Source organism: Staurois parvus, unplaced genomic scaffold, assembly GCF_062004578.1.
Source record: "Staurois parvus isolate SC_StPar_1 unplaced genomic scaffold, SC_StPar_1.0 ptg000068l, whole genome shotgun sequence".
Taxonomy (NCBI): domain Eukaryota; kingdom Metazoa; phylum Chordata; class Amphibia; order Anura; family Ranidae; genus Staurois; species Staurois parvus.
Genome location: NW_028317864.1, coordinates 3,754,261 through 3,775,951, shown reverse-complemented (window position 1 = coordinate 3,775,951; position 21,691 = coordinate 3,754,261). Strand labels below are relative to the sequence as shown.

Sequence of the window (21,691 nt, the reverse complement as noted above, 5' to 3'; positions counted from 1 at the left end):
TGTGTAATTTAATCTCCGTATAAATACAGCTGCTTTGTGAAGTCCTCAGAGGTTTGTTAGAAAACAGTAGTGAACATACAGCATCATGAAGGCCAAGGAACACACAAGACAGGTCAGGGATAAAGTTGTGGAGAAGTTTAAAGCAGGGTTAGGTTATAAAAAAATATCCCAAGCTTTGAACATCTCACAGAGCACTGTTCAATCCATCATCAGAAAATGGAAAGAGTATGGACCAACTGCAAACCTACCAAGACATGGCCATCTGCCTAAACTGACAGGAGGGCAAGGAAAGCATTAATCAGAGAAGCAGTCAAGAGGCCCATGGTAACTCTGGAGGAGCTGCAGAGATCCACAGCTCAGCTGGGAGAGTCTGTCCACAGGACAACTATTAGTTGTGCACTCCACAAATCTGGCCTTTATGGAAGAGTGGCAAGAAGAAAGCCATTGTTGAATGAAAGCCATAAGAAGTCCCATTTGCAGTTTGCAAAAAGTCATGTGGGGAACACAGCTAACATGTGAAAGAAGGTGCTCTGGTCAGATGAGACCAAAATTGAACTTTTTGGCCTAAAAGCAAAATGCTGTGTGTGGCCGAAAACTAACACTGCACATCACCTGAACACACCATCCCCATTGTGAAACATGGTGGTGGCAGCATCATGTTGTGGAGATGGTTTTCTTCAGCAGGGACAGGGAAGCTGGTCAGAGTTGATGGGAAGATGGATGGAGCCATCTTAGGAGATAACCTGATAAGAGTCTGCAAAAGACCTGAGACTGGGGCAGAGATTCACCTTCCAGCAGAACAACGACCCTAAAGATACAGCCAGAGCTACAATGTAATGGTTTAGATCAAAGCATATTCATGTGTTTGAATGGCCCAGTCAAAGTCCAGACCTAAATCAAATCGACAATCTGTGGCAAGACTTGAAAATTGCCGTTCACAGACGCTCTCCATCCAATATGACAGAGCTTGAGCTATTTTGCAAAGAAGAATGGGCAAAAATGTCCCTCTCTAGATGTGCAAAGCTGGTAGAGACATCCCCAAAAAGACTTGCAGCTGTAATTGTAGCGAAAGGTGGTTCTACAAAGTATTGACTCCAGGGGGAGGGCTGGGGCTGAATACAAGTGCACGTCACACTTTTCACATATTTATTTGTACAAAATGTTGAAAACCATTTATCATTTTCCTTCCACTTCACATTATGTGCCACTTTGTGTTGGTCTATCACATATAATCCCAGTTTATGTTTTTTGGTTGTAACATGACAAAATGTGAAAAATTTCAAGGGGTAGGAATACTTTTTCAAGGCACTGTGTCTGACAGCATTTTCCCAAATCCTGTCACTGTCATGTGTTCTGGACAGCTTGGTCTGCATGTACATGTGTACAAGAAAGAGTCTATATACCAAATATGATGAATATAGGTAATAACCTCGCACAATTATCAGAATGCACTTTTTTTTTTTAACAAGAATACAAAGTCCATGATGAGTTGTATACTTGCATTTGTTTTTTTTTTTTTTTACTACATGTGATGGTGTTCCTCAGACTATTTTCTAAAGCAAAGAAGCTGGCCTTTTCAGCCTGAAGAGGTTTTAACTCAACCCCCATGATGATCCAAGCACGTATACTGTATGTATCTAATGTAGGTCATCTGTGTTACTCAAATGCATTCAGTCCTTCCAATATGTCTTCCAAATTCTTTTTAAATCCAATTTTCACTTAACTTTAGGTTGGAAATAGGGCAAAAATTGCCCACACCAACTGACCAGATGTTAGCTTACATCTAAAAAGCTGATATTTGAATGGGGGGGTGGGCACGGCTATGTGTCCTCTTACTCAGTTAAGATAGGTTTTGCCCCTCAGTCAGCTTGTTACTGGACAATACAGGAGAAGCAGAAGAGTGATAAATCTCTGTCACTCTGCTCTCCTCATATCAACATCTTTCTTGTTAGCACATGAGCACTGCAGCTAGATCGGTTCCTTTTGCTGCTTCTCCCACTTTGTCTGAGCTCTGTTGCACTGAAGATTGCAAGAGACTGATACTAAGCAAACAACAGGTACTTCCATTACTTTCAATGATAAAAGAAGGTGCTACTACCCATGCAATGCTCATCCCAGGAACTGGGCAGGTGCGTGAACCGCAGTTGCTTATCCATTCCAGAATTAAATTAAATTGATCTGCATTACCTCCATTGCTTTGAAATCTTCGTTTTATTAAATTGACCACAGCAAAAACATCACAGGTACAAAGGTTGACGCGTTTCGGCTTAACAAGCCTTCATCATAACCCATACCGTGGGTTATGACGAAGGCTTGTTAAGCCGAAACACGTTAACCTTTGTACCTGTGATGTTTGTACTGTGGTCAATTTAATAAACTGAAGATTTTGAAGCAATGGCAGTAGTGCTGATCGATTTCATTTACTTCCATTACTTTCACTTAATGTATAACTGAAGGCAAAACGTTTTTTCTTGTTGGATAGAAAAAGGGAGGGTTGCAACCCCTGTCAGTTTTTATGTCTTGTGTGTCCCATTGGGGAGATTTCCCTAAACTGCCTGTCCCATAGCCAAAACAGGAAGTAAGAGGAAATCCCTCCAAAGATAGGCAAGTCCTGGTTGTCACCAGAACTAGTGTTTCCACTCCATTAGTGTTCTGATGTCAACCCAGAATTTGGGATTTTCTTTTACTTTCACTTTCGATGATAACAGTAAATAGGACAAATATAGAGAGTGAATCTCCCTAACGGGGACACAGATGGCAATAGAATCCAACAACAGTTCTAATACCTCTCCACTATGTTCAAAACTAAAAACCGTTTTGCTCTTAGTTACACTTTTTAAAGCTGGACAATAAAAGGTGAAGCAGCAAAGTGATGAACTCATCTCTCTCACTCTGCCTTCTCTTCCAATCAGCAAGCTTTTTTTCAGCACATGAACTGATTGGCTGCTCTTGCTGCTTCTTTCTCACACTCTCCAGCCCTACTTCCCAGGTCAAATTCAGGTACTAGACTGCTTCCATTTAAAAATACATTTGTGTATTAATGATTATAGAGCGGAATTCCTCTCCATTCTGTCCAAAACTTAAAAAAAAGAAAAAAAGTTTTGCCTTTAGTTACACATACATTTAACCTCTTCCCTTACACATTTTCTATCCTAAGGAGCATCTATGGTCAAAAAAAAAAAATTTGAGTCAGCAGCTACAAATGCTGTGGGCACTGACCTTTAATAAACACACACGTACATGTTCACAGATCCCACTCATCTGGACTGGTTCTTCCCCAGGTATCAGGTCCCCAACACTGCCATCTTGGATGTGGGAAGCCGACTGTGACCAGCTTCACGATTGGCTCCTAAATGCACATGTGGGAGTTGGGCTGCACTTTTTGAACAGACCCACAGCCTCCTGGGACCTGTGACATGTCCCAGGAAGTTTCAGGCATTAGACTTCCTCCTGGACTACTTAGGCAATCCAATCAGCAGTGGGAATGGGTACCCACCAAAAAAAAAAAAAATTCCAAAAATGTCAGAGGGCAGGGGGAGGGGAATGACATGAAAAAGCAGAACTTTCATTTTCAGGTGACTTCCCATTTTAAGGTTCCCATAAGTGCAAAAGATTTCTGTTGATCCTACTAAAAATCTTCCTGTACATTCTGCCTGTGCTGACTGTAAGTAGTTACATTGTTCTCAGCTATCTCTGTGAACTCCAGATCCCTGCCAGTCTATGTTATTAAAAAGAGCAGAGTCCTGTAGTTCTATGCTGTTTCTGTGATCCTGATACAGGAGCTAACATCGTTACCTAGGTTAGTAGGATTATTGGGTGAAAATAATGGGAAAAAGCCTGAAAAAAGACAACTACAGTAGCAATCTAATGACTGGTAAGCGGCAATATGATACATTTTTCTTTTTGTGTTTAGATTTTGACTACATAGCATCTAATTCTGAAAATGCTAGTTGTCTGGTCTTGAAAGATCAGCTTGACCACTTTCTGAAGGATCAGCTTGACAACTAGGAAACTAGCATTGCCAGGAGGAGATTAGTAGTCACAGCCCCCATATTTCCTTTGAGAAAGTAACTGCCAATGGCTTTATGTGTATATTTGCGACATATTTCAGATGCTGCTTTGTGTTCTCGAAGAGACATTTTCAACATTCATTTTTTTTACATTTGATCATAAAAGTCAATTATATTTTTTTATAGCTATAGTCCTATAATATTTTTTTTAGATGTTTTTTGTAATCAAAATTCTAGACTGAAAATGTTATTTAAATGTTCACGTTCCAAAATACTTGATCAATAATGGCTCAGCCCTATAAACATTTCTAAAAGCGTATTCAACCTGCTGATGGCTTCCTTTTTTAATTTAAGCTAAAATAAATGCTATATACAAGCAATGCCAGTATTTATTTGGCTGAAAATACATCGAATAGTCAGATTGAACCGTGTGTGACATTAGATCAGTCATCCATATCACTTGTATTCCATGTCTAATTTAAAGGCCGACTCCAGTTTTTCTAAATCTGTCCCATATTTTAGATTACATAATGTCTGCAATAGGCTATGATTAAATTAGTGATAAGCCCCAGACCCAGAACTTACCATGTACAGAATGATCCACAGAGGTCAGGTTAACAAACTGGGCCCCCTTGAATCCGTACCAATCTGCTGGCGCTCCGTGTGAGAGATTCTGCTTCTCTTGTTCTACCTTTTAAACAAGGACCCTGATTAACAGAGACGTCACTCAGTGTAGACTTAATGGGAGGAATTAGAGGGACACATTCCACAGGCTAGGATCCCATTGCCATTGCAGTTGCCTACAATCACTGTGACACACGTTGATGGAATGGGCGCCAATTGGTCACCTCTTAATCTGCACAATATACTTGATGAATGGATTGTAAATGACTTGTGTGGATAATAGACTTGGTTTATTAGCTCTGCAACATTACATACAGGTGACATTAGTGTGCTTGTGGAATGATGCCTGATATTTACACATCTTTTCTTCACATGTGGTTTTAAAGGCACACGGCAGTCAAAAACTGAACATTGAAATAACCCTGACATTCGTGCAGACAATTGCAACTTACCTGCGCAGGGTTTCGGCGGTTCACCCAGGCATGGCTATAGCCAGGGGTGGACTGACCATATGGAAACTTGGGCACTGTCCGAGGGCCCAGGGTCAGTAGGGGACCCCATGAGATGCCCCTGGTACCTTTTTCATAGGCTTTTTTGAGTTTGGGCAAGGACACAGGGGCCCCATGATCCCCTATTGCCCGGGGGGCCCCATGAGTTGTCAGTCCGCCCCTGGCTATAGCACACTTGCTCCTTCTACTGGCTGTTGTTACTGAACTAATAATCTGGGAACACCAGTATGTAACGCAGGAGAGGAATTCTCAAACACACTCACTCCTGCTTTTGTTCTGCTGTTCACATACAGAACTCCTGATTTATATGTAGCACCCTCCTAGCTTAGCAAGGGAGTGCTAGACTCCAATGGTTAGACAGAGGCTGAGCAGCAGCCCAGGTGTAATAGCCAGAGAGGGGTCAAATTGTGGTCAGGGCTGAGAAGCTCTGCAGGCCTGCCTCTCTGGAATTTCTCCCTGCTTTAGGGCCTTTGGTGGAAGGCTTTAGAGGCAGACGGTGGATCTGAGGAGTGGATGACTGCACTCTTGAGGGGTCCTAGCCAGTCCCCAACAGGAGGTTGGCAGGGGCTGGACACCCTTAAAAGCACTTGAGCCTTCCCAGTTGGAGGACAGTTGGAGAGAGAGTTGAGGTGGAAGATGTGAGGCTGACGCAATGAGGCTGCGAGGAGGCTCAGTGGGATAGGGCATACCTACAGGCCTGGAGCTGGAATGGAGGAAAGCTCAGAACTCACTGGCCACCTGAAAGAGGACCAACTGTATGGCAGGGAAGGAGCAGCCCAGCTGATAGGCATGGTAGCAGCCACCAACCCACAAGCAGTACAGGAGAGGATCTGAGTGAGTACAGCTACACCCCCTGGGCAGATAGGGGAATGAGCACTCTGGTTGGAAACCAGAGTAGCCACCTTAGCAGTGACTGTTCAAATCTTAATGTGGCAGGAATCGAATACCCTGTTAAGGGATACCACCAGATAGATGGGTGAAGAGAAGTTAATTTAGGGTCTGGGGCGGTACACTAGAGAGACACTGGCTAGCTCTCCAACAGAGACTGTGCTGCAGAAGAAGGCTTGTAAATAGTTCCAGGAGGTTGTCCCCAGTTTATATGTACCTTTTGGGCATGCTTTACACCCTTAACCCTATCCCAGTTCAAATCCCCTAAATAAAACAACAAAAACCAAAGCTCAAGGACTTATTTCTGACTCTGGATACAAGCTTTTGTGAAGATGTGTGATGCCTGGCTGTGCAGGACTATAGGGGGACCCAAATCTTTTAGCAACTCCTAAGGGGGTAGTGCTACATATAAAAATGGAAACTGTGGAAGAAGTTCGTTGAAGGTATCAGTTTCATTTAACTAGCTGCCGACCGCAGATAGCCGAATGACGGCTGCACTGCGGTCGACCAGTTCTGGGTGGACGTCATATGACGTCCTCCCAGAACGCGCTCTCCTGCGCGCCCCACAGCGGCCTTTTACCACGTGATCAGCGGTGTCCAATGACACGCTGATCAGAGGAAAATGCAAGTGTCGGTTCTCGGCTGCACTTTCCTCACGCTGTCAGATCGTGAGGAAAGTACTGCCGAGAACCGACAGTTATCAGAGCGGGGATCGGCACTGATCATCAGGGCACTGATGATCAGTGCCCTGATGATCGGTGCCCAGCAGTGCCACCCGCAAGCTCCACCCACCTGTGCCCAGCAGTGCGCCCACTAGCTCCGCCCACCTGTGCCCAGCAGATCACCCACCTGTGCCCAGCAGTGCACCCACCTGTGCCCAGCAGTGCACCCACCTGTGCCACTCTGCAGTGTCACACACCTGTGCCCAGAAGTGCCACCCACCTGTGCCCAGAAGTGCCACCCACCTGTGCCCACCCACCTGTGCCACCCACCAGTGCTGCCAGTCAGTGCCCAGGGGTTGTGCCAGTCAGTGCCTCCAGTCAGTGCCGTCTATCAGTACCCATCATCAGTGTCACCTATCAGTGCCGCCTATCAGTGCTGCATATTAGTGCCGCCTATCCGTGACACCTCATTAGTGCTGTCTATCAGTGCCGCCTATCCGTGCCACCTCATTAGTGCTGCCTATCAGTGCCCATCAGTGCCGCCTATCAGTGCCCATCAGTGCTGCCTCATCAACGCACATCAGTGAAGGAGAAAAATTACCTGTTTGAAAAATTTTATAATAGAAACAAAGAAACTTTTTTTTTTTCAAATTTTTTGCACTTTTTGTATTTATAGCGCAAAAAGTAAAGCGCCCAGTGGCGATTAAATACCACCAAAAGAAAGCTCTATTTGTGAGAAAAAAATGATCAAAATTTCATATGGGTACAATGTTGCATGACCGCGCAATTGTCAATCAAAGTGCGGCAGCGCTGAAAGCTGAAAATTGGCCTGGTAAATAAGGGGGTATAAGTGCCTGGTAGGCAAGTGGTTAAATCTGCCTTTAATGTAAAAATCTGATAGGTGAGGCATCAAGGGGTAGAGAGAGGAAGTTGCACATTAGATTCGGTGAACAGACCCATCTGTAAGTTATTAAACAGGATTAGAGTGGACTTTCCCAGTATTTGCTGTACAGAATTACCAGCCCACTGATTGATTTTACTTGTACCTGTACAGGTTTAAATTTTTTTTCCTTCCTGCATCTGAGACCAAGATCTAGTATGCATGGAGCACTGAATGTCAAATGGAAATGTATCCACAATGGAAAGAAGCAGGACATTTTTAAAAGCCGCATGCTGTTTTGTGCAACGTTATTACAGGTATTTTATTTACAAATCGATGCATCAAAATCGCAAACTGTGAGTAAATCAATTTTTACATTTGTAGATATCACTGAACTTTGCATTATAGCTGACATTAAGAATGCCATATAAAGTGAATCTGATTCTGAAAGTTACCAACCCCTTTCCATGTACAACTTACCTGAGCTGCAATGGACCTGATATCTGTTAACCATTTGTAATGATGCGATAACTCCATGTGCATGTTATATTCTTGAATTGAATGCCCGCATTTCTCTGTCCACTATCACATCCTTTACCTGCTTATTGGTCTGTTAGACTTGCCCAGCAGACAAAAGGAGGGAGTAGAACCAAATGTCAGGAGAAGTCATAATTTTGCATGTACCTTCAGCTGCTCATATCTCTGGATTACTCTCACATGCGGTTTTCACTGAAGCTATTGTGTGCTCCTAAAGTGGTTGTAAACCCTTACGAATACCCAGTGACGTGATTGGCCTCAGGTGATGAACAGAGATTAAACAAATCCTCCTACATAAGTTGCACCTGTTAATTTACAGTGGGCTGTCCCCTAGGTCCGTTCTCCAAGTGGAGAATTTACACAGGATCTCTCAGCACAGAAAAGCAAGGGGTGCACCCCAACAATAAAAGATTGGATAGAGAGGATTGAGTATATAAATAAGATGGTGTTATACCACATAGATGAAGATAGAATGGAAAAACTTAGAAAAGAATGGAGCAGGTGGTATGTTTTTAAAACATCTGAAAAATATCTAGAAATAATGGGTGGTAGACTTGGAGAACTAAGCTGAATAAATGGAAAGTTGTAATGGGAAGAGAGAATATAGGGCTTTGACTGTGATTAGTAGACAGGTTAAGAAAGAAATGGAAAGAACCATCTGGACAGGGGTAATTATTGGGTAGGGAGGGACAAGGGGGGATAGAATGAGTGTTAAAGATGTTTAGTTGAGCTGTTCATGTTTTGATAAATTGCATACTGTTGTTTTATGTATTGAAATAAAACCTAATAAAAGATATTAATAACAAAAAAAAAAAAAAAAAGAAAATCAAGGGGTGGATAGCTGAAATTACATACTGCAGAGCTTAGTGAGGAGAGCTCTGAGAGCTGACTGGAGGGAAGGGACACATCCCCCCTCCACACAGCACACAGGAACAGATCTGAGGCTGTCAATCATGGGTTGTGCCCTCCCCACCAACAATTTTTCTCTTGGTGTCAGGAAAACTCATCAGAAGTTACCCATGCTTATAGCAGAGGAACGAGGCAGCAGAGAGAAATGACACTTAATGCTCTGGATTGAGACAAGTACACACTATAGAGGTATATGCTTTGTTCATATTTCATGTCTGAGGTTTACAACCACTTTAATTTTGATAAAATGTTTTGTATGAATTGCCTAAATCCAATCCTTCTGCTCATCCTTTGTGGAAAAGACAATAATACACTTTCCTTTTGTGCCATAAAAAATCCTTTTCGATCTCTTTCAGCTCCATTGCTCCTTGTTCCCATTAAAATTCAGTGTATGTGCTGAGCTGAAGGTGGGGTTTACTCAAAGCGAATTATAGCCAATCTTCACTTTGCCATTTATTCACCAACTTTTTATTTGCGTATGGCTATTTTTTTAGTGATCGGCTTGACTGTCATGATGGTATGACCAGCAGCTATGCATGTTGCCTCTAGCTATTGTGGGAGACGGCAGCTGCCTACTGATACCTTGATTAGAAGACGCAGGTGCATGCTTTACTTCATATCGGCGAGACCGTGAAGACAATCTCTGAGTGCTTTTGGCTACTTTGAAAAATAACTCCTCAGATTCTCCACTTCATCAGGTAAAAAGCCTTGGTAGAATAGAACAGTTGACCTTTTTCCTGCATTAGTAAAAAAACATGGAGGGTATTTCAAAGCTGAATTGAATCCTGCTAAGTGTATTAACCTTTTAACGCTTTGTGTGTAGCTGGGAGTTGGTTTTGATCTCCCTTGCCACTAGGTCTCTCACATGTGCATTGATTTAGATGACTGAACATCATGTCCGTTATGAACCCACTTAACCCTGAGGCTCAAGTGGTTCCAAAGCAGGCATGGGATTAATGAAGAAATGTAGAGTTCTGAGGTTCCCCAAGAGAAAAGAGTTTTGGGGCTTTCAGACTGTAGAGAAGACAGAGCTTGCTATCTTCGATGTCTAATGCACTTGATCTGGCATGTCAATACTGAAGAGCTCTTCTGAAGTTTGCTGTTCTTCAGGGAAGAACAAGCATTATGTAGTCAACTCATTCCAAGCCTCACTATGTCCTCTGGATGTGGTTCCAAATAATGTATGTTGACTACATGACCGTGTATATTTGTCCATGATAGTCTTGTTTAAAATGTCTGTAAATCAAAAACGTTTTATTAGCTTTGGATAGTGTAGGTACGGATTAGGACCTCTGTTGGGACAGGAAGTGAGGACAAATTCAAAATTTAGTGGTCACCAGAATGAGAACAAAAAGGAATATCTTCCACTTGGGCCGCTTGTTCTGATGGCTCCTACGAGGGTATTTCTGTTCATTTGAAGCTGTCCCAACTCACCTCCTGTTGAATCCCCAAGATAGGAAGTAAAGATAAATTACATTAATTTGGAGATATCACCTCCTGTTGTGCCTGCAGGATAGGAAGTGAGACCTAAAAAAACTTACAGGATTTCACCTTTTATTATAACTCTATACAAAACTAAAATATTTTTGCCTTAACATACACTATAACTTGTTTCTTTCTTTCTTTCTTTCTTTTTCTTTTTCTTTCTTTCTTTTTCTTTCTTTCTTTCTCCTTTCTTTCTTTCTTTCTTTCTCTCTCTCTCTCTCTCTCTCTCTCTCTTTCTTTCTTTCTCTTTCTTTCTTTCTCACAAATTGGCTATACATGTTACAATCTCTATATAATCACCTTTAGATTTACCAATACTGGTATTACGAGGGCTTTTCCTAGCAATCTATTCAAATGTATATCCAGTCTGAAAAGCCGTTATACTTTGGAGTTTATCGTAGATCTAAATTAGGCCCATACATGTACCAATTTCAAACCATTATGTTTCTAATTGCTAATCTTCCCAATAAAACCATTGAATATATATAAAATTAATTTAACATACAGACATAAGGCTTCAATCATTTCTTCTCCTTCAGATTGCTTTTGAAAGTAGAAATTTACAGGATTACCCCTGTTCACAAGAAAACCTGACAGATCAAGCAAAAATCTGATATTCACATGCATGCTGTGATTATAACAGCAACAGACAGTTAATGTTTCCACCAAGTCAGATCAGAGTAATTTAGACTGGATCAATCTGGGATGCTCAAAATTGATCAAGCAGGAACAAAAATAGCCTTAGATTTATTATGATTATCAAATCGATAGTTTATTGTTCAATGTAATTGTGTACGGCTTTCCTAAAAGTGATTGTATAATCAGGCAGTTACACCTTTTTTGATAGTGAGTGGTTCTATATGTCCCGCTCTGGTTTTCCCTTTTTTCTTTAGATGTTTTCAAAATGTGGTTAATGTGTTTAAACTTCACACATTGATAAGTATTTATGAGTGTAAAGATTTGCACACTAGAAAACGTACTTTTGGATTAATTCAGAATCTTGGCTTTGCTGCAGGCCGTTGTTTTAGAACTAGTGATAACGTTTCTGAAATCTAACATCATTTCAAAGCCAAAAGTGTAAGTGGATTCTCCAACACCCCTCCAAAATGTTATGGCTCTCAACATCTTGCTAAGCTCTTTGTCTGCCTCCTAAGGTTTTCTCTGAAGAGGACTGTTAAAGTTGGCAGCTTAATCCACTCCAGATGGGATCTGGGTGCTGCCCCACTGCTCTTAGACATTTCTATACTCATGCCAGCTGACACCCTCATTAACTGAAATCTCATTGGTACCAGTAAACGTATTACTGGAAGCTGTTTCTTAAAAAGACAACCTCTCAGCAATGCTCATTCACCCGCTTTAAAATGCCTTAAAGCGGAATTTCACTTTTAGGTAAATGTAATCCCATTGACTTAAACTCAATCTTGTGTGATTGAAAATTGAGTCATTTAAGCATTATAGTATCTAATTGGAGCACATGACATCCCCAATTCATTAAACAAAATATTTAAGAGGAAATTGTTTTTAAGGTGTTTCCATGCTTTTAACAATTAGGCACGTGTGAAAGAAAAAGGTTAGGAATTACTCCTGCTTTTCAGCATGTAATAACTGGGGGTGCATAGGCATAGCATGGCTCACAGTGACTCCTGTGGTTGCAGGGGCAGACACAGTATGGCTTACACTAATTTATGTGGGGGGTGCTAGTGGTGCACAAACACAGCGTGGCTCACAGAGACTTCTTTGAAGGTGCTGGGGTGGGCACAGACACAACATGGCTCACAGTGACTCAGGGGATCATGCTCTACTTCAGTATGTCACAGTACATGTTGACATTCATAGTTCCCTCAATGAACTGTATCTCACCAATGCCGGCAGCACTCATGCAGCCCCAGATCATGGCACTCCCCCCACCATGCTTCCCTGTAGGCAAGATACACTTGTCTTTGTACTCCTCACCTGGTTGCTGCCACACATTTGACATCATCTGAAACAAATACGTTTATCTTGGTGTCATCAGACCACAGGACATGGTTCCAGTAATCCATATCCTTAGTCTACTTGTCTTCAGAAAACTGTTTGCGGGCTTTCTTGTGCATCATCTTTAGAAGAGGCTTCCTTCTGGGACGACAGCCATGCAGACCAATTTGATGCAGTGTGCGGCGTATGGTCTGAGCACTGACAGGCTGACCCCCCACCCCTTCAACCTCTGCAGCAATGCTGGCAGCACTCATACGTCTATTTCCCAAAGACAACCTCTGGATATGAAGCTGAGCACGTGCACTCAACATGGCGAGGCCTGTTCTGAGTGGAACTTGTCCTGTTAAACCGCTGTATTGTCTTGGCCAACGTGCTGCAGCTCAATTTCAGGGTCTTGGCAATCTTCTTATAGCCTTAGCCATTTTTTTGTAGAGCAACAATTCTTTTTTTCAGATCCTCAGAGAATTAATTGCCATGAGGTGCCATGTTGAAATTCCAGTGACCAGTATGACCGGGTGAGAGCGATAACACCACATTTAACACACCACCTCCCCATTCATCTCTGAGATCTTGTAACACTAACAAGTCATATGACACTGGGAAGGAAAATGGCTAATTGGGCCCAATTTGGACATTTTCAGTTAAAAGTGTACTCACTTTTGTTGCCAGCGGTGTAGACATTAATGGCTGTGTGTTGAGTTATTTTGAGGGGACAGCAAATTTACACTGTTATACAAGCTGTACACTCACTACTTACATTTAGCAAAGTGTCATTTCTTCAGTGTTGTCACATGAAAAGATAGAATAAAATAATTACAAAAAATGTGAGGGGTGGACTCACTTCTGTGAGATACTGTGTGTATGTGTGTGTATATACAGTTGTGGCCAAAATTATTCAACCCCCAATGCTGTAAAGGGGTTTAGGGACTATAGTGTACATTTGGAATTGTATTCAGAATCAAATCCTACAAGGACGTTGTAACTACCCAAATGCAACTAAAATGACATCAATTGTTTATGTAATACAGTAGTAAATGGTTCTTATGTGGTTTCTTCATTGCCACAATTATTCAACCCCTTAAAGACTACCACTCTGAAGAACAGAGGTTCATACAGGTGCTTTCCATCAGGTATTGAAAACACCTGTGGATGTCACCGAGCAGCAATCAAGCATAATAAGCACCAATTAGGCAGCTTTAAAATGACTGTGATACTCAGCTCCTTCTAGACATTTACTGGTGTGGTTACAAACATGGTGAAGGCAAGAGAATGGTCCAGGAAGACAAGAGAAGAGGTGATTTCTCTTCACAGGAAGGGCAATGGCTATAAGAAGATTGCAAAGATGTTAAACATACCAAGAGACACCTTAGGAAGCATCATTCGCAAATTCAAGGCAAAGGGCACTGTTGAAACGCTACCTGGTCGTGGCAGAAAGAAGATGCTGACTTCGACTGCTGTGCGCTACCTGAAGCGTAGAGTGGAGAGAAGTCCCCGTGTGACTGCTGAGGAACTGAGAAAAGATTTGTCAGATGTGGGTACAGAAGTTTCAGCCCAGACAATAAGACGCACACTGCGTAATGAAGGCCTCCGTGCCAGAACTCCCAGGCGTACCCCCTTGCTGTCTCCAAAGAATAAGAAGAGTCGACTGCAGTATGCCAAAAGCCATGTGGACAAACCACAAAAGTTGTGGGATAGTGTTCTGTGGACTGATGAAACAAAATTAGAACTGTTTGGGCCCATGGATCAACGCTATGTTTGGAGGAGGAAGAACAAGGCCTATGATGAAAAGAACACCTTGCCTACTGTGAAGCATGGTGGAGGGTCAATCATGCTTTGGGGCTGTTTTGCTTCTGCAGGTACAGGGAAGCTTCAGCGTGTGCAAGGTACCATGAATTCTCTTCAGTACCAGGAGATATTGGATGGAAACGTGATGCAGTCCGTCACACACCTGAGGCTTGGGAGACGTTGGACCTTTCAACAGGACAATGATCCCAAGCATACCTCCAAGTCCACTAGAGCATGGTTGCAGAGGAAAGGCTGGAACATTTTGGAGTGGCCATCGCAGTCACCAGACTTAAATCCGATTGAGAACCTCTGGTGGGACTTAAAGAAAGCAGTTGCAGTGCGCAAGCCTAAGAATGTGACTGAACTGGAGGCCTTTGCCCATGAAGAATGGGCGAAGATACCCGTAGATCGCTGCAAGACACTTGTGTCAAGCTATGCTTCACGTTTAAAAGCTGTTATAACTGTAAAAGGATGCTGTACTAAGTACTAAGATTGAATGTCACTTGGGGGTTGAATAAAACTGATAATGCTGTGAGCACAGAAAAGACATTTGTGGTTATTTCATTATAACTGTTATGTTATATTTGTCTGACCTACAAGTGCCTCTTTAATGTAAATGTAAGCAAGATGACTGAATGATCAAAAGCAATGTCAAACTGGCCAAAACACTCAATTTCAGTGGGGGTTGAATAATTTTGGCCACAACTGTATATATATATATATATATATATATATGTGTGTGTAATATACATACACATTTTTTGAACATTGTGTGGCCCCCTTTGGCTCTTAAATTGACTACCACTGTTTGGAAGTACAGGTTATCTACTGGCCCCAGTTAAAACTGATCACATTTTGCTGGTTACCATAGAAGAGACTAGACACAGCAGTCTAGTAGTATGGCAGCTATAGTTCAATTGAAAAAAAAAAAAAACTCTAAGTCTGGAAAAAATTGCGGAAGGGTTTTCATTGCTGTCTCTGTGCCTACTGGGGAGTGGTCAGGGATAGGAAAGGAATTCTGCCTTATGGGGACATGGATGGCAATACAAGGCTCCAACCCTTCCCTGATAGACTATAATGATCTTTCTATAGATATTTGCATATTTTTCAGAGTGACTTCCACACAGGGAAGGGGAATAGTAAGGGAATGAGAATTCAGTTAATATAGCATTTTCCCACCAGAGACACAGAAGACAATTATCAAGACTAAGGCAAATAGTATAATCCTTACCCACTATATCCAAAACTGGGGGAAAAAAAAAAAGTTTTTCCTGATGCTGCTGAGCATTGAACATGAATTATCCTAGAGAACAGTAACCCCCAGCATGCTTTGCTTTGGTTAATTCTACAGATGACTTAATTTGCTACTTTTCCACCACAGATGGGATGTATTACTTTAGTCATAGCAACACGCGATTACATGGAAATCTAATTATGCATCACAGTGAGAGAGAAAAAAACACTGTACACACATATTGCAATAAGTCATGTATCTGTCAACATACCTTTAATTTGCACAAAATCATTTTCACCTAATTTGAAAAATCCTCAAAACACATGTAATACTGTGTAGAAAAAAAAACTGCTAGATTTATTTTTTCAGAAACCATTGCAAAATCCTTGGTGGTATCATCCATTATAGTGCTAATTTGTTGTGCAATGTAGAGATGAAGCTCACCAATTAAAGAGAGCGTAGGCAATTTACAGTCTAGGGGATAATCAAGGAACCGCTGTAGGTCTACAGGATTTTCGTCTTGGTCCCTAAGCTGTACCGCCGTTTTTGGTTAGCCATCTCTTGGTTATATGTGATCTGATTGTAGAAATAACAATAAACTGGCCTAGAAGTTACAATCTTTTTCCTGATTCCTTTTTTCCCTGCCATTTTGAATAGCAGGTCCTAGCTGAGGTGTCAAGCATTAAAAAAATGGGCAAAACGACCAAACAAATCATCTCATCTTTCTCTAGGCTTAGGTGTCACAGCTATAATCTATCACTTGTCTCTGTCCAGGGTGATTAAGAAGAGAGCCATTACAAAGAGCCTTATCCTCAAGCTCTAAGCCCTAAACTCAATTTAAGCCAGCCATTTCTTGCATCTGCTCAGGCTTCGAAATATACACAGGCCTAGGAATCATGAAAAGGTACCTACATAAGCTTTGAACATTTTGTATGCTTGTATGTAACAGCTGCTGTCCTGACACAAAGGATCCCAAAGCCTTACTTATGTCAAATCCAACTTCAGATGGCCACACTGATTAATGCAATTATGTATTCATAACATGTAGTTTGTAGCTAAGCAGGATCACAACATGTGTTGGCAGTAAACATGCGGAAAAGAGGAGAGAGCAGAAGGAGAACCTCCTGCAGGTGCTGCTTCTCCTTTCTTATCTAGCCAGCAAGCTGAGGGTGTGCCCAGGTCCTGCTATAGCTGCAATGTAGGTCCCTGACCTGGCTATGTCTGGCAGAGGTGGCAGTATTATTATCCAGAAAACTGGAGGAAATTACATACCCTTAGGTTTGCAAGTAGTTCCAATTGATGTATTTCAACTTGTGGCAGGTGCAGTCTGTAATCCGCACTGTATTTGATCCAAAGCGGTAATGCAGCAGGAAGGAAGTCTTGGGGAACTTTGTTCCTCTATGATTTCCTGTGATTACCAGGGAGTAGCTGTCTGATTGGATGCTGGCCTCTTCCTGACCTTGCAGCCATCTTGGGAGAGGATAGAGCCTGTCTGAGTTCCTGTCCCCCTGAAGCTGCATACATTTTGGCTAGAGTAGGGACAGGTTCCCTGCCTGTTAGGGACAGCACGTAGCGATAGGGAAAGGTTTCAGAAGAGTAGAGAGAGTGCAGGGACTGCATCTCTCTCTGGAGCAGCTTCCCAACTGGGTTGGACTGGCCCGGCTGCACTTCCACTCCTCTTGCAGACACTGTCAGCATCACTCTGAACCTCTGGATCACTGCTGTGAGTTTTGCATGTGTTTCTGGATGGCTGTGGTCACCCATTGGGCCTTTTGTAACTTGTTGGAACATTTCAATAAATTCCATTTTCTGCAATCTGCCCCGTTTGCTCTCTTCGGCTTCCACACAACACAGCACCTTGCTCAAAAATTGTGTGTTTAGCTGTCTGTATGGAGTTCATATTTAATCCTTGTAAAGTCCTGAATATAACCCATTCACATAACCCAACCCAACATGCATGTTCCTGATTTAAATTGTAAATAAGGGCAGCAATAAAAGTTTATAAATAAAACACTTCTTACCCGCCTTCCTCCTGTGCCTCTGTATTTAGGTAACTTAGTCCTCTAAAGCTATGCCCCTAGAAACGTCATCTGTATGGTGATGAACACATGGATACCTATGGTTTGGCTCTTTTCTGGCAACCCAACATGACTAGTACCTTTTCTTTAACCCTTTGAAGACCATAAGATTACAGAACACCAAAAGAATCAATTTTTTGTTTTTAAAGTTCGTACACTTCAGTTGCTGTAACTAAGCCATTTCATGAAATAATTGGCAAAAAGCTAGATCCATTTGTTGATAACTGATATTTTGACTCAAACCAAAAAAAAAAAAGTATTTTAAGTTCTTAATCAGATGATACAGGCAATTAAAAACATGGGACAAATACGTCCCTTGGTCCTCAAAGGGTTAAGACTTACGAGTGACAATCTTGTATCTCTCAGAGGATTTTAAATATGACCATACCCATTGTGGCCTTTTACATTATTATTATTCTTATTAATCAAAACGCCCTGCGTTAATATTATTTCGTCAAAGCATATTTTGTTCATTATCTTCCTTTCTCCGTGTTTCTTTTGCACTTCTTCCATCTGGGCATCTCTTCCTCTGTAGTTCTCTGTGTTTGTCACAACGAGTGCCTTTTCCATCTGCCTCTCTCCTCCCATCTGTGTCTCTTCCCTACTCCATCTTCCCCATAACTCCTGCCTCCCCACATATTTTCTTCAATCCCTTCTCCTTAGACCTTTCTCCCCGTTTATATCCCAGTCCCAGGAGACCGCTCCTCTCTCTGCACCTGTTCTTCATTCTGGAGATTTGCAGCTGACACCAGCTCAGGTGTTCCTGCTGAGTTTTGCCTTCGTGCACGACAAATGAGAAGACTTCATGCTCATTTAACCAAGACATTAAAAGCAAAATCATTCTACACGTCAAAAAGAAAGGAGGGGAAGAAGAATAGTTCACCAATGCCAAGCTAGCAGCTTTAATGAACAGACTGTTAATGCCACTCTCTGGGCATAGCCAACCAAACTTTGTCATGGTCCATTAACTTCTAGGTTATATACGCCTAGATTCCTTTTAATTTACAAAACACTTGTTTACGATGCTGGCCGCCACAGCCTAGGTAGCGAAAAGATAAACTGCTTGAAATATGCTAATGATTTCACAAGGAAGCCACAGGAATCACACTCATTACTGATTGCCTGGCTGTGCAGGCATGGGGTGCAGGACCTCCTGGGGGTTTATTGATGTCCCTTAAAATAACAGCTTGCTCCCATAGGAGCAGGTAAATATGACTGGGAAATAACAGCCTCCCCTAAGAGTCTTTCCACTGCAACACCTTAATCTGTTTTTGAAAATGACCAACTAATTATGAGGACGTGTGCGTCACCACAATGAGAAAAGCAGAGAATGTTTAGCGCACCTTGTTACAAATAGCCTTTCGTCTTTGGTAATTGAGACTGTGCTGATCATTAAACAGCTGCCAGGCTGACATAAAGGAACCTGAAATGTTTGCTGAAGAGATGTTAGGAAACCAGATCAGGCTGTGAGGTGATAATATTGCAGAGATTTTTATGTGTAGAAAGGTTCTGGTCAAGCTGACATACATTCTATACAGCTTGGGAATTTTATATTAAAAACTTTTTTGTGAAAAGTTCTACTTCACTAGGAAGCTATGTTTTGGTACAGCAGTCCTGGGTTCCCCATAAACGCCCTGACATTTTAAGCTTTGAATGTTCTCCCAATGTTTGGGTTCTATCTGAAAAATCTGCCCCCCCCTTCCCCTGACAGTCCAAAAGCATGTTGGAGTGTTTCTTAACTCCTGCCTAAAATGGCCTACAGTGTGCTTACATTACCATGGTGGAGTTTGAAAACTTCACATGGGACTGCTCTGGATGATTTGATGCTTGTCTGTGCTATATAAAGGGATAACAAAACATGATTCTGCCACATCATTCTAGATCCAGCTTTAAAGCATGGTCACCATGCTCGGTCCTCACAAAAACATTATCTTGGACAAAATGTGCACAGTTTTCCAAAAGAATTTAAAAAACTTATAAACCAGTAATTTAAGAATCAAATATTTATCACAAAGTCTTTTTGGCTTGGCACCTCACATTTTCTTACCCTACACAGCCTGGAAACCAGCTGTGCCAGAACTTGTTTTGCTTTTCCACCCACACACCACATGAACATCTAGGTCATCTGTCTGACAGAAGACGCAGCAATCCAAAGTCTGTTGCTGCGTTGAAATAATCAAGCGGACATCAGAGACAAGGCAGCTGTGTCGAAGAAAATGTTGCAGGGGTGTAAACATGAAATAACTCCAACTAGTCACCGAAAAATAGGAATAGCAGAAACAAATGACAGGAACCATGGGGAGGACCAATAATGCCAAATGCAGCGTGAGGAGAAAATATTAGTCAATAGGTTCCACAAAGTCTTCACTCATCTGTCAACAAAGGGATGCCAGGAACATAGAGGAAGGCATTGTGTGGCTGCAATTACAGGGTGATCTTGGCTACCAACACAGTTTAAAAAAAAACAAAACATTTCACCTAGAACACTGAGAAATATAACTGGTGCACATAGATGTCTTGGTTCCAGTCAACACTGGACTTACAGGTAGATACCAAATGTCTTAGTAAGTCCCTCAGTTCTCAATAGGGGCATTGGCTGAGAGACAATGAAGTGCAACAAGAGATGTTGGTGCAATGGCACTTTAGTATTGTGTTGTTGATTAGTTGTCAAAACATCTCCCTTTTTTGTGTTCAGTTCTCCAGATTTCGTTGTCAGATCATTCTGGCGAACTCATATATATCATCTTTTACAATATATTCAGAAACTCAGCACTGACACATATTTTTGTGCAATAGCTTTGAGAAGTGCTGAAAAGTCTTTGCTTTTTTGTTTTTTGTTTTGTTTCCCACCCAAATAAGTGAGTGCAAGTTAGCATTTCTCCCTTAAAAAGACCCCAGTAAAGAAACAATGAGAAGATCACTTGTCTTCTCGTAAGGGGCGAATCTTCATCTCTGTGAACTTGAGTGAATATTGCCAACCTGTCCAGGAAGACCACTCAATGCCATCTGCATAGGAAGCGTGGTGCCCGCGAAGATATTGCCCATTCAGGTTTGAAGTGTGGCAGTTGCGGTACCACCAGGCTCCATGGTAGAAGCTGGCACAGTTGTTCTCGGAGTGGTCGTTGTCCATGTCTTTGGTGGTGAATTTCATTCCGCTGTGCTTTCCCAAAGAATCCCCTAGCAGGCAAGAAAAGAGGGCACCATTATGAAATGTAAGGGCTTGTTTTGTACTGTATAAAAACAAGTTGTATGAATTAAATCATTTCTATGTTTTCTACATATTGATACTTTTGAGAAGGAGAAGAGCAAGAGTGGTACATGGTGTACTTGGTTTTATCAATGATATCGTTTTAGGTTTCAATCAAATTTGTGTGCTGAAAACCGTAGGTGAAAAATACTCATGGTTTTCTCTTTCATTGTAAGTGCCTTTTAACTGCACTCTTAGACATCTGTGTTAGCGGAAACAAACTCTTCCAATAGTTCTTGAGTAATACAGAAAAACAGTTAGCTACTCGGCTGGTCAGTTTTATTTGAATTGACTTAAGAAAGCATGTGGCATTCAGATATATCAGAGATAATCAGCCAGTAACCAGCATTCAAGACGAATGTTCACTCCTCCGAGAAATACTGTTCTTTGAAAGATCTTTCTTACACAACTGTTGCCATAAAAATGAATATGATAGGCTAGAATTTTTGAACATTTTTCAGCAGATGAACAATATTTTGCATGTCTTTTGTCCTGATTGCTGAATAATTGTATACAGTATGCTTGTGCATTTCTCTTTTAAAGCAGTGGTCTCCAAACTGCAGCCTTTCACACCAATGATGGGACACTGTTCCTCCCATTGATATGAATGGTGGGGTACTATTCCTCCTACTAACACCAATGGTGGATCACTATTCCTCCCACTGATACCAACAATGGGGCACTATTCCTCCCACTGATACCAATGATGGGGCACTATTCCTCCCACTGATACCAACGATGGGGCACTATTCCTCCCACTGATACCACCGATGGAGCACTATTCCTCCCACTGATACCACCGATGGGGCACTATTCCTCCCACTGATACTAATGATGGGGCACTATTCCTCCCACTGATACCAATGATG

The 21,691-nt window shown here is 41.9% G+C and overlaps 2 protein-coding genes across 3 annotated transcripts in view; both read right to left on the bottom strand.

The window, feature by feature from the left end:
* The window catches only part of QRFP (pyroglutamylated RFamide peptide), a 93,891-nt gene extending 89,219 nt beyond the window's left edge, over nucleotides 1-4,672 (bottom strand). Inside the window, exon 1 of the mRNA XM_089669169.1 lies at nucleotides 4,596-4,672. Coding sequence (XP_089525295.1) covers nucleotides 4,596-4,598 — 3 coding nt within the window. The 5' untranslated portion in view covers nucleotides 4,599-4,672. The remainder of the gene's footprint in view (nucleotides 1-4,595) is intronic.
* An 11,083-nt stretch (nucleotides 4,673-15,755) lies between these two features.
* The window catches only part of FIBCD1 (fibrinogen C domain containing 1), a 367,744-nt gene continuing 361,808 nt past the window's right edge, over nucleotides 15,756-21,691 (bottom strand). For both annotated transcript variants that reach the window (XM_089669029.1, XM_089669031.1), the window contains exon 8: nucleotides 15,756-20,752. In XM_089669029.1, coding sequence (XP_089525155.1) covers nucleotides 20,493-20,752 — 260 coding nt within the window. In that variant the 3' untranslated portion in view covers nucleotides 15,756-20,492. The remainder of the gene's footprint in view (nucleotides 20,753-21,691) is intronic.